The sequence below is a fragment of the Apodemus sylvaticus genome, chromosome 3 (assembly GCF_947179515.1).
Source record: "Apodemus sylvaticus chromosome 3, mApoSyl1.1, whole genome shotgun sequence".
NCBI lineage: Eukaryota > Metazoa > Chordata > Mammalia > Rodentia > Muridae > Apodemus > Apodemus sylvaticus.
In genome coordinates, this window is record NC_067474.1 from 137,390,210 (window position 1) to 137,403,478 (window position 13,269).

General features: G+C 49.8%; 1 protein-coding gene and 1 non-coding gene across 10 annotated transcripts in view; one reads left to right on the forward strand and one right to left on the reverse strand.

Moving 5' to 3' along the window:
* Macf1 (microtubule actin crosslinking factor 1) overlaps positions 1 to 10,135 on the reverse strand; it is a 331,824-nt gene extending 321,689 nt beyond the window's left edge. For all 9 annotated transcript variants that reach the window (XM_052177285.1, XM_052177287.1, XM_052177284.1 and 6 more), the window contains exon 1: positions 9,884 to 10,135. In XM_052177285.1, the coding sequence (XP_052033245.1) occupies positions 9,884 to 10,103 (220 nt within the window). In that variant the 5' untranslated portion in view covers positions 10,104 to 10,135. The remainder of the gene's footprint in view (positions 1 to 9,883) is intronic.
* Positions 5,388 to 5,490, forward strand: LOC127681823 (U6 spliceosomal RNA). The gene has a single exon (XR_007977184.1). It is a non-coding gene; the product is annotated as a U6 spliceosomal RNA (small nuclear RNA).
* Positions 10,136 to 13,269: the final 3,134 nt, after the last annotated feature.

The following is a 13,269-nucleotide window of genomic DNA, read 5'->3' on the forward strand; positions in this document are numbered from 1 at the left end:
AGCCCTTAAAAGTATTTTTTAAAGGCAAAACTTTCTAACACATAAGAGACCCTGTGTTTGAACCTCGGCACTACAAAAATATAAGAATTTACAAACCTATGAAGCCAGGCGTGGTGGCATTTGCTTTAAATCCCAACACTCAGCAAAGGCAGGCAGGTATTTTGGGAATTCAAGGTCAGATTAGTCTACACGGAGAGTTCCATGGCAGCCAGGACTACATAGAAAGACCGAGTCTCTAACAGCTGTGATAAAAATGATACAGGCCAGGCAGTGGTGGCACGTGGTGCCTTTAATCCCAGCATTTGGAAGGCAGAGGCAGGCAGATCTCTTGAGTTTGAGATCAGTATGAGGCCAGAGTGAGTTCCAGGACAGCCAGGGTTACACAGAGAAACCCCTGTCTCTGTGTAGAAAAAAAAAAAAACAGAAATATATGTATATATTATATATTTAAATATAGATTATGTGTATAATATATAGAAATATACATATAATGTATGGAGAGAGAGAGTATATGCCTGTAATTTAGCACTCAGGAGACAAAGGAAGGATTGTTACAAGTTCAGTCCAAAAAAAAATATTTTTTAAATCTATTATGGGGGAGGGGGGTCACACCTTTAATCTCAGTGCTTAGGAAGCAGAGAAGCAAGGTTCAGGATAGCCAAGAGAAACAGAGAAACCCTGTCTTGACAAACCAAAAAAAAAAGTCATTATTTTATACAACAGATACAAGCTAATAAAAGTGAGTAACATTGGGGGCAGTCAGGGGAAGTATACCACTGCACGAAGTACTGGGAACTGAGCCTAGGGCCCTCTAGAGGCTAGGTAAGCAAGCGGTCTACCCCTAGCTGTGTCCCCAGCTACCTTTTATATATTTACTCTAAGACAGAGTCTTACTAAAGTTCCTCAAGTTGAACCATCAATCCTCCTGCCTCAGCCTGCCGAGTAGCTTATAGTACCAAGCCCACCTCTTTTACATAACTGTGGAGCCAGGAGTGGAATGAATAAGATGATTGATTGATTGATTGATTGATTGATTGATTGACTGATTGAATTAGTTACTTATAAGACAGCATCTCACTATGTAGCTCTGGTTGGCCTAGAACTCATTCAAATAAGATTTTTTGTTTGTTTGTTTGTTTGTTTATGAGGCAGTGCCTCACTATGTCGCTCTGGTTGCTCTAGAACTCCCTCTGTAGACCAGCCTGGCTTGAATTCACAGAAATCTACCTGCATCTGCCTCCTGAACACTGCATAGTAAAAGCGTGTACCACAAGTCCAGTTATGATTGGAAATTCTTGTTTGTGGGTGATGGGTATTCAGAATACCATCCTTTCTAGACTTTCTGGAAAGAGTGAGGGCTTTGCTATCAGTTGGACCTGAAGCACAGTACTGAATAACTCCAAGGGAACATGGTGCCTGTGGGGCTTCAGGAGACACAGTGCACACTGATAATGCCGAGCTCTGGCTTCTGCCAGCTTCCTGGACAACTCCTGACAAGTTGCTTAGGGTATTTGTTTGTTTGTTTGGAGACAGGGTTTCACTGTGTAGCCCTGGCTGTCCTGGAACTCACTCTGTAGACCAGGATGGCCTCGAACTTAGAAATTCACCTGCCTCTGCCTCCCAAGTGCTGGGATTAAAGGCGCCACCACTGCCCGGCATCGTTTAGTTTTATTGTTGCAAATAGCCATGATTTCCCAGGGATCTGTGAGGGTGAAATGACATGTGCAAAGCCCTGGGACACATCTAGGAGCTCAGCAGCAGAACTACCAGCGGTGACATTGTTGTTCACAGGAGCTCCTAAGCAGGGTCTAGAATTCAGTCCTTGACCCACCCTCTGTGTTCTTTAATTCCTAACTCCCACCCAGTTGTTCTCAATTTGTTTTCTTCCCTTCCTGCTGAGGGCAAAGAAAGGAGAGAAAGAATAAAAACACATAATGGGTGTGCCCTCTCTTTTCTGGGTGCTCTAGCAAGCTCCTAGTTCTTTTCCAAGTCCCAGATCAAAGGCTGCCTTTGCTCCTGGTCCCAGATGGACAGATGCAGGAGGAGGCCCTCTCTCCGAAGAACTTCCACACAAGTTTCCTCAGTTCAGCTCAGCTGGAGCAGTATCCCCACTGCTTTCACAGGCAGGAGCTGGACCCTGAAGCCTTGAACAAAGTAGCTACAGGAATGTTTACTGAGTCAGCAAATACACAAAGTAAGTCAGCACATTCACAGACCAACGAGAAACTGTGTATCTAAATCAAAAACACTCAAGGGAACAGGCACTATAGATGAACGGTTACCTGTAGAGCAGATACAGGGCCAGGCAGCTCACTCCCGGGACCTCAGTGAGCCCACTTTGTAAGACTCTGAAGCAGCTCTCTTGATCCCCAATTTTAACAATGAAAATGTGGGGCCCAATCAGGTAAGTGACTTTCAGGGCCCACAACTGAGATGTGTAAAGCCACTCCCTTGCATGAATGAAAGGAAGAGAAAAATAATGGTGGAAATGAACAAGTGAAGGCCTGAGGACGCATTCCCCAAGACCACGCCTAGAGGCTCCGAGCAGAATCCTCCCCTGAGTGAAAACTTCTGGAGTAAAAGCAGGGCACAGTCCATTAATCATTCTGCAGATTCCAGGGGCTTCACATCTCTCTAGCAGCAACCTTAGTCCAAAGAGAGATCCCAGCTCAGAAGGCCCTTTCTGTTCCTACAGAAGAGTCCAGGCAGAGCCAGGAATCTGGCTTGCTTCTGCTCTGACTGTTAGAAAGCCAGACCGCAGCAGCTACAGCAACTATGAACAAAGATGCCAGACGGCCTTAATATAACACTTGGAGACGGTGGATAAAATTAATTCTCACACCCAGGTTTGGTCACAGGCCTTTCTGAGGAGGAGCACTGCTAGAGCTGAGGTTAAGTGCAGTCCAAGATCCTAATCCAGTCAGGTCTACATTTCTTATGGTGGCAGCATCCCATGTCTAAGAAATGACAGCCTTCCACAGTCCCCTGAGCATCCAGTCCTCCCTTCCTCTGCATTCCTAACCTTCAGACCAGACAACCACATGCAGGAGCGCCCCTGCTCTGGATCTCCTGGAACTCACTCAGAAAGCATAATGGAAAACCATTGGTAAAGACTGGATTGTACACCGCCATGCAGCAACCACCTCCCTGACCAGCTGGGGATCCCCGAGGGACCCTGAGCCTCCGAGAAAGGACAGCTTGGCTATCTTTTTTGCCGCTTGCACAGAATTCTGCCCACGTGGTCATTTTCTATCCCTCCAGTGAATGTGACCCAGATTTGCTTTCAAAGCACTGCAGCTGAGCTGGTGGTGTGTGGCTACCGTTCACTCTGCCCCACTTTCCCAGGCCTCTCCTGCTATTGAAACCAGGCTCCAGGACAGAGCCAGGCACTCAATGCACAGACAGAAGGGCCGAGAGAAGCTGTGAAGAGAATGAGCCTTCTAGGGTACAAAGCTGCAAAATTCTCAGGATGAGAAAGATTGCTTTGCCCAGGAATATGGGTTCCCAGGAGAACTACTCCTTAGGGTCCCACTTCCTACCCCTACAGCCTTCAATTCCATCTGTGGCTTGGAGAGAACAAATCGCTTCCATCTGCTCTCTGACAAGGCCTTGGAATGAACAAAAGAAAGCAACAGAAGTGGCAAGCTCAGGCCCAGTCCTTGCTGGCCTAGGAAACCACTGGCCTCCTTCAGCCTTCCCTGCCTCTTTTGGTCAGCGTCCAAGTAATAGAAAGGACAGCACTAAGTGCAGTCACAGGTATGAACACTTCATTCAATGGTCCCTGGAAGCAGGTAGCAATGGCCACCCTTTTACAGATGAAACTGAAGCACTACAGGGTAAAGTCATTTGGCCAGATGTCCTGACTCTGTATAAAACTGTCATTGTAGCTCCTGGTACACAGCTGGATCTCTGGCTTTTTATGGTGGGTAGGTGGGTGGAGGGTGGATGAATCTGCTGTCCTGGAGGAGAGTTGCATGAAGGGAAAGGGGGGAGCTGGTGCCTTCTGTGAAGAGCATTCTCAGGACTGTCCACTGAGGGTCAGAAAAGCAAGAAGGGACTCCTGATATAACAAGGTCCATGTCTGGTGTGGACAACAAACGTGGGAACAAAGAACTTGAACATAAGATGCAGAAGGGTTAGGAAGAGATACATTGTCTGATAGGCGGCGTCAGAGGCTGCTTCCTGGAGGAGGTTCTAATGGAGTAGATGTTGGGAATGGGTAAATGAATGAATCTACGACAATGCTGCCCAACTGGCTAACCAGGCTGTGTGCATTCTTGGCCTGAGTTCTTGTGTGCCCGGCATTCCCAATGTAATCCATTTCCTTCCTGCCATCCTCTCAGCTAGACTGAAGTCCATGAAGAAAGGACCATATCTTCAGCTATATGTTAATATCAATGACAACAACAAAAAAAGGAGGCAGCATGGGAAGCGGCTGCAGAAAGATTGAGAGTCAGACGCCACCAGGGAGAAGGCATCTTAAACACAGAACCATGGGCAGGCAGTCTCCTTCCGGGCCACAGACATGCGGCTTGGGCTTCCTCAGTCTTTCTCTAAACCTCCTGGCAAGTGGCTCCCTGCCTCCCAAGGCTGAGCCCTCAGGCCTGCTTAAGTCAAACGTGGTGCTATCCCTCTCTTCTCTGTCCTTCTCCTCCAGGAAGCTGCTGAGATTTACAGCTTGCTTGCTCTGGAAATTTTCTTGTAGATTCTAATAAAAATGTTCTCAAGTTCCAAAAAGCAAAACAAAACAAACAGAAAAAAGGTGGGCTTGGTGACACACACCTGAAATCCATCTCTTGTGTAGGTAGAGGCAGAAAGATCAGAATTCACACGAGACCCTGAACAAAACAAAACAAAAGTGAAGAAGGGCCTACGTATCCGATGTTGGCTGGATGGATGAATACCTCACTGATGGGCAGAACGTGAATAACTTTGCACTAGTCCTGCCCTAATTAAAACAAGACACTTGACCCATATCAACAAAAAACTAGTCACAACCACTACAGAAATCCATAATGCAACAAATGAGAATGGCACCCCCTAGAGTTGTGTGGTTGTAAAAACATACAGTACCTGTCTGACCATTTTCTTCACCTGTTCTCCACAGATCTCAAAGAATACAGCATTTTGGGGCTGAAAAGATGGCTCAGAGATTAAGATCCCTGACTGTTCTTCAGAGGTCCTGAGTTCAATTTCTAGGATCCACACTTGACTCACATGACTCACAACTATCTGTAATGAGATCTGATTCCCTCTTCTGAAGTGTATGAAGACAGGGCACTCATATGTATGTATGTATGTATGTATGTATGTATGTATTATGCATATATAAAAATAAACAAATACATATTTTTTAAAAAGACCTGCTCAAGACACCAGAAGGATGTTTGCTCTGGCAGCACACATACTACAACTGGAACAATATGGAGAAGATTAGCATGGCTCCTGTGCAAGGATGACATGTAAATTCATGAAGCATTCCATATTTTTGCATGCTATGTACTCACTGATAAGTGGATACTAGCCAAAAAGTACAGAATGGACAATATGCCCATGACACATCCCATAGACCCAAAGAAGCTAAACAAGAAAGCTGACCCAAGCGAGGATGCTTAAATTCCACTTAGAAGGGGGAATAAAATAGTCATGGAAGGCAGAGGGAAGGAGGGACATGGGTGGGGGAGGGGATGGGGGCAGGATCAGGTATGGGCAGAGACAGGAGAGAGGCCCAGAGGGCTAGGAGAATGATGGAAATATGCAGCTGCCAGGGTGGAGGTGGGGGCTGAGGGAACCTCTAAAAAGTTCCAGAGACCTAGGATGGCAGAGGCTCCCAGGACTCAATGTGGGTGACCTTAGCTGGAATGCCCAGCAGTGGGCACATGCATCCTGAAGAGACCACCTCCAGTAGCTAGACAGGAGTCCCAGTGGAGAAATGGGGACGCCAACCCACCTACAAAATTTTTAACCCCAAATTGTTCCTGTCTGAAAGAAATGCAGGGACAAAAATGGAGTGGAGCAGAGACTGAAGGAATGGCTGACCAGTGGTGGGCCCAACTTGGGATCCATCCCATGGGCGGGCACCAATCCCTGACACCATTACTGAGGCTACATTGTGCTTATAGACAGGAGCCTAGCATGGCTCTGCGTGACTCTACCCAGCAGCTGACCGAGACAGACGCAGATACCCACAGCCAAGCATGGGACAGAGGTCAGGGGACCCTATGGAAGAGTTAAGGCAAGGACTGAAGGAACTTAAGGGGATTGCAACTCCACTGGAAGAACAACAGTGTCAACTAACCTGAACCCTGGGAGCTCCCAGAGACTGAGCCACTAACCCAAGATCATACACAGCCTTGTCAGAGGCCCCAGGCACGTATGTAGCAGAGAGCTGCCTTGTCTAGCCTTGGTGGGAAAGGATGTGCCTAATCCTGCAGAGACTTTATTGCCCGGGGTGGGGGGAGGATACCCACCTTCACAGAGGGGAAGGGGAAGTGGGACTGGGAGGGGACAGCATTAGGGATGTAAACAAATAAAATAATAACAACAACAACAATAACAACATAATAATGATGATGGGGGTGAGGTGGGGGAGACACCGGAAGGGACTAGGGACTGGAAGTCTCTACATTTGATGAGACTGATTCTGACACCTCCCACTTTGCTTCATAACCCAAAACCTGAGGGAGGAGAAAATTACACAGGACACAGCTGCTTCCAGAGTGAGCCTGACTTCACTTCCTCCCAGAAGGCAAGTTCTGCCTTAGGGAGCATTCAGGGTCTCTTAGCACCCTGCACCTACATGTGGGAGTCTCCCCAGAGGGATGGATGCCTGATTCTTTACCCTGGCGGAGCCCCCACGACATTCTAAAATCGTATAGAGACTTCAGCCAGACAGTAAAGTAGCAGTCTCGCCCATCTCTGCTGCCTTTCTTCTCTCCTGCTAAAGAAACACACCCAACTGCAGCAGGGCTATTTTTAAACACAGCAGTTTCCCCATCTCCAGCCTCATTGGTCCAGCCCCCTCCCCAAGACAGTCATCGGTGGTGTCAGCAAAGACCTGCACAGGGCCAGGAACAAAGCCCAGCAGCACAGCACAGCGCTACCCCTACCTACCCTTTGCTCTGCTGGCCAGGCAGCGTCCTGAGGGCCTTTGCCTGAGGATTTAAGCTCCCTTGACTCCTTTTGACTTACTGCCTAGACCAGAATCTTAAGCACCAGGGCCTTTTCTGAGAAGACTTAGGAGAAATTGTCACAAAGCCATATAGAACTACGTGTGGGTGATGGAAGATGAATTTTTATGTAAGGAAAGGAAAATGAGGCCTCCCTCTGCCTTTAGGAGAACGAGAGGTGTGTGTCTAAGAGACCCCTGAGTTATGCCCCTTGGAGGTAAGTAAGTAAACCCCTTCTTGCATCCTAGGGCCTGCTCCAAACTTTATCACTAGATGATGTTTCAGGGGCAAAACACCTGAGAAGGACTTCTTCCAAGGGTTGGCCCTCTGTGGCCACCAAGAGTTCAAACTGCAGCCTACTGCCAAGGCTCTCTGCTCCTCTGCAGCTCCCTCCACAGCTTTCTTGACCCACACGTCTGCATAACCCTCTCAATTCTAATCCCCCCTTACAGCCCACTGCCTGTTCCTCTTCACAACCGCCCACACTTTAGCCTCTAAATACTTCTTGCACTCATTTGGTCGCCACTCCTTATTTGATGACCTCTAGTATGCACAAGGCCCTGGCTAAGTCACAGAAGGGCGACACATTAAATAAGCCACAGCACTGAATTGCTCACAGTCGTGAGGGAGTGATGGGCTCCCTGTGGCTTAACTGCTCTGCTGTGCGAGGGAACAGAGGGAGAGAGAAGCATCAACGGAAGAGTGGAGGAGGAGGCTTTGGGTACCACTGAAGGCTTTGAGGCTAGAAGGGCCGATACTTGAGGAGGAGGAGGAGGAGGGGGAGGAGGAGGAGGAGGAGGAGGAACTGCCAATGTCTTGCAGAGAAAATCAAAGCCTAGAGGTTGGATCCCACAAGCTGCATACCTTGAAGGGCAAGCAAGCTACTGCACAGTGCTGCAGGGGCAGAGGTGCCGGCCTGCTGGCCAGTGACACGGAAGAGATAGAATGGGCTTGGTTCGGGGTGGGTCTTTACGTTGAAGCCTTTATTTCACAGGCAATGAGGTGCCAAAGATGGCTTCTAAGCAACTGGGTAGCAGGATCAGGTTTGCCCTTTAGACTAAAATGCCCTGACAGTCACACGGAAGGAGGGAAACCGGAGGAAGCCAGAACCATTAGGTTGATCAGAGGGTCGGGTAATATACAATAAACTTAAGGTGTCTTATCTGCCTGACATGAAGCAGACAGTGGGACAGACCTTGGCCATGCTCTGAGACCTGGAGACTCCACTGCACAAGCTGTGGCACTTCTCTGTCTTTCTACCTGCATGATGACACCAACATCTACTGTGATACTGAATATACTCAGACAGCCACAGATGCCCACAGCAAGGCAGCTCATTCATTAAGCCAAAAATGATGCTGAGGGCTGGAGAGATCCAGATTCAGTTGCAAGCACCCACACTGATGGTGATCACCTCATCACCACCGGTGACTCCTTGCCTCTTCTGAGACCAAAGCCTGCACTCCTGAGCACAGCTGCTTGGAAAGGGCAGACAGGCATCTCCTGACAAGGGAGGCAGCCCCTAGCACTCACACCAAGTTACTGGAGAACCTACACACGACCTTCGAAAGGCAATATGAGTAAAGTTGACTTCTCCAAAGACTTCCTTATAAGGGAATAATAACACAACAGAAATCAAAAGTTTTTATTCCTAAGCATAATCATTATAGTATTGCCGACCATAGCAGAATAGTGGGGAAAGAATAGGAGTTAGGGAAACCTCAAAAGACACACAGCCTTTAAAAAATAGGGATAATGGCCGGGCAGTGGTGGCACACGCCTGTAATCCCAGCACTCTGGGAGGCAGAGGCAGGCACATTTCTGAGTTCGAGGCCAGCCTGGTCTACAGAGTGAGTTCCAGGACAGCCAGGGCTATACAGAGAAACCCTGTCTTGAAAAAAACCAAATCCCAAAAAAACAAAATCCAAAAAATAAATAAATAAATAAATAAATAAATAAATAAATAGGGATAATGGGCTGGAGAGATGGCTCAGCAGTTAAGATCACTGACTGCTCTTCCAAAGGTCCTGAGTTCAAATCCCAGCCACCACATGGTGGCTCACAACCATCCTAAAGAGACCTGACGGCCTCTTCTGGTGAGTCTGAAGACAGCTACAGTGTACTTAGATATAATAATAAATAATATAAATAAATAAATAAATAAATAAATAAATAAATAGGGATAAACTCAGGGGCAGAGGCGGGTGGATCTCTGTGATTTTGAGTCTAGCCTGGTCTATAGAGCAAGTTCCAGGACAACCAGGGCTACATAGTGAGACCCCGTCTTAAGACCCTGCCTGGAAAAATACAAAAATAAAATTTAAAATAACCCATAAAGTCCGAGATGTAAATCTAAAGATCTTCTTAAAGGTAAATGAAGAAAGAGACCCATGCTGGAACACAGGCCACCAAGGTAACTATTATGTACGTAAACCACCGCTTGGTAGGAAAAACACAGAGGAGAGGTGCGGCTATGAGAACAGCCTCATTCAGCACGCGGATAGCAGTTTCCTTTTGCTTTTTTTTATCTTTCTTTTTTCTTTTTTAGGTTTCTCTTGAATGTTCTTTCATCATCTTTTCAACAATACTAATCATCATAACAGCAAATGAGATTCCAGCTGACCTGGCGCTGAGGCCCTCTCCTCACCGCGCTGGTGCACACGGCCCAGACCCTCCCTCAACCCCGCAGCAACCAGCTAGGGACCGCTTCTTACCAGCGACTCTGACCACGGCGCGCTCTGCAGGGTCCAGCACAGAATCCTGACTTTTCCGCTTCTTCTGCTCATGCAGTGGCAGATTCCAAGGCAAGGTGTCCCCGGGGGGACAGGGAGACAGGCTCCCTGACCGCTCACTCCGGTAAGATCGCTCGCTACGACATGATCTCTCACTCCGACAGGATCGCTCGCTGAGCGTTTCTTCATCAGAGGAAGACATGGTCCAAGCGGGAGTGGCGATGTCCCGGGAGAAGGGATCTGGAAGAGAGAGGGAAGAATATGAAGAGAATGAAGGGTCACACAGGGAACACTGACACTTGGGTCCTGACTCCTCCTGGCTCTGCTACTGACTTAACATCTTTACCTACCTGAATCTCAGTTTTGTTTTGTTTTGTTTTTCATTTACAAAATGAAATAGCACATGCCAAGACTAATTTATGGGGCATAAGGGAAATTACATTAGGTAATATACACACACATACATACGTACATGCACAACACACACATACATGAGAGAGAGAGTGAGAAAGGGAGAGAAGGAGGGAGGGAGAGAGAGAGAGATAGTTAAGAGAGTATAATGTTCTTGTAGGAGACTTGACTTCCATTCCCACACCCACTTCAGACAGATCACAACCACCTGAGCTATGACTCTAGCTCCAGGGAGCTGAGGCCCTCCTCCAGCCTCTCCAGGTTCCTGTGCTCATGCGCACATATCCACACACAAACAACACATACATACACAGAATTAACAATAAAATAAGTCTTTATCGAGGTCTGGTAGAGCATGCCTGTAATCACAGCTCTCAGGAAGCAGAGGCAGGCAGATCTCTGATAGTCTGGTCTACATGGCAAGTTCTAAGCTAGCCATGGCTACATAGTGAAATTCTGTCTAAAACAACCAAACAAAAATACTGTGTGAATGTTAGCTTCACATGATAGACAAGCAGAAAAATAGGAGCTTAAATTCTTCTCCATTAGTCATTAGTTCTATGTCCCTGGAGAAGCCATTTCATCTTGCTACCCTGGGCATCTCACCTATAAAATGGAGATGATGGTAGTTAGCATCCCATCTAACTACCTATCATCATAGCCTAGATCTCACATCTCAAGAACTAGATCAGTTCCGGCCATTTGATGCCAGGTACCCAGTAAGCACTCAATACAGAATCTATTCTCACCTCCCCCTTCCTCTTACCTCCCAGGAATGCTATAAGGATAAAATGGGACAACAGATGGGAAGGATTTTCAAAAGCTAACGCAGGATATTATCGGCAGGAGTGGAAAGAAGCCTGTGCTAAAACAGGTGGAAATGCCCGATTTCCCCAGCACACAGATTAGACACAGCACTGAACCTGAAGCAAGGTAGACTTACAGTTGGTGAGATCAGGGTGAAGTCACTCCACCCCTCAGAGCCTCAGTTTCATCATCTGCACAGTGGGGGAGGGACAATACTTCTCCTTAGAGGATATTTTAAGGACACAGTGAAATGTGCATGTAAACTTAGCTGGTGCCATGTATGTCACACAGCAGGCATTAGATAAAATATTCATTGGCTCATTCCAAGGGCTGTGCAGGAATAGATCACACAGCATGGGGGCAGGGGTGATGGTAAGGACCGGCAGTTTTTCTGGTCAGTTTAGCTAGTGGAGGGAGAAAAGTGGAAACACAATCATTCCAAGCCAGCTGGGCTCCACCAGCCAGACTGGGCAGCCTTCCCTCAGTCAGGCCCAGCTCACTGCCCAGAACCATCTGCTACCCATGGCCCACCACCCTAAGGGCTCCCAGAGCCAAGCTGGTGCATGCCTTCAGCTGTCAACCTTCCTCTAAGGCCCCAGATCTAGTTCAGGCACACAGTTCTGTCGGGGCTCTAGAGTCCAGGGAAGGCAAGAGCTGTCTGTCAACTTTTCCTTAAGGGGGGCGGGGGGGGGGGGAGGATCTGCACACTGAGCTGTGCAGAGCAGGAAAGTGGCCTGAATGGTCTTTGGCAAGGCTGCTCCTGGATTCTGGGAATCTCAGCTTAGAAGCAGCAAGAGGCAGAAACTGCCTCCTGGGTCACTGACATCTCCCCCAGAAGCACAAAACTCAGACAAAAGAACCGTCCTACAGTGCAGGGGAGGCTCTATGAAACCCGGGACAGACAGAACAGCTCTGCCAGGGCATTCCCGTGCCAGGAGTGTGTGGATCTTCTCATAGAGATCCAAGGACTGGCACAGCTTTGTGCTTTGCCCTTTATCGCGACACTTGCCTCCAGTCTCACCATTACCATCTAGCACCTACCTCCCACCTTTTTTTGTCCGTTCGGATGCTGAAACGACAACCCCAACCTCCAGGAAACTCAAGCTGTGCACCCATCCAACCCTCAGCGCTGGGCAGGAAACTGCCCCTCCTCTCAGACCACCTGCTTCATTCTAGAGCCGCCCATTCCCCTCCTAGACGCCCATTTTTACTACAAAGGCCCCCGCAAAAGCAAGGCCTCTTCCGTGAGAAGCCCGACCCTCCTCTGCTCCACCGGGATCGCTGACAGTCCCTGACCCTTCACGCACACTCACACCTGTGTGACCTCCGGGCTTCCGCCCTACTCCTCAATCACTCGGGTCACTCCATCCAGTCCCGGTTGGAAGGAACGCGCGCCCACACCCCCAAGGCATCGCGACGGTCCCCAGGCCACCTGGGTCCGCTACAAGCATCTGACCCGGCACTGACAGGCTGCGGCCCTCCCCACCTCGCCTCCACCCCCACGGTGGGGGAGGGGCGCTCTCGGGAGCGGGTGGTGGCGCGGGTGGGTCCGCGTGCCCGCCGCGCGTGGCTGACAAAGAGCGGAGATGCGTGACCGAGGATCGCCGGGCGTCGGTGCCACGGGCTGGTATCAGGAAGCCGGAGGCGACTTTTCCTGCCCAGCCCTGATCGCTCCTGCAGGTCCCTGTGGTGTGCCCCATTTTACCCCCGAGGAAACACGCCTCCCTTTGGCCAGAGCAGTGGCCGCCCGAGGGGACCCGAGCTCTGCGCGCCCTGCGTTCCCCGCACGACCCGCGCTGCAGGTGCGAGGCCCGCACGGCCGCGGTTGCCGGTTGCCTGTCAACCCGCCCGCCAGCCGCCCCGGGGCTGGGGCGCGGCCGCCCCGCTCCAAGGCTCGCCGCGCAGCCGGCGGAGGAGCCGGGACCCCCGAGCCCGCCCCGCGCCTTACCCGGTGAGCGCGAGCAGGAGGCCGGCGGGCGGCTGCCGTGCGGCGGAGGGGAGCGGCTCCCACAATGGCCGAGCTCGCGGCGCCGAGCCCCCCGCCCCCCGCGCCCTAGCGGCGGCGGCTGAAGCGGAGCCCGCGCAGCCGCCCAACCCGCTCCCCACCCCCGGCGCCGGCGCCGCCCCCCACCCGCCCGCCGCGCTCTCCG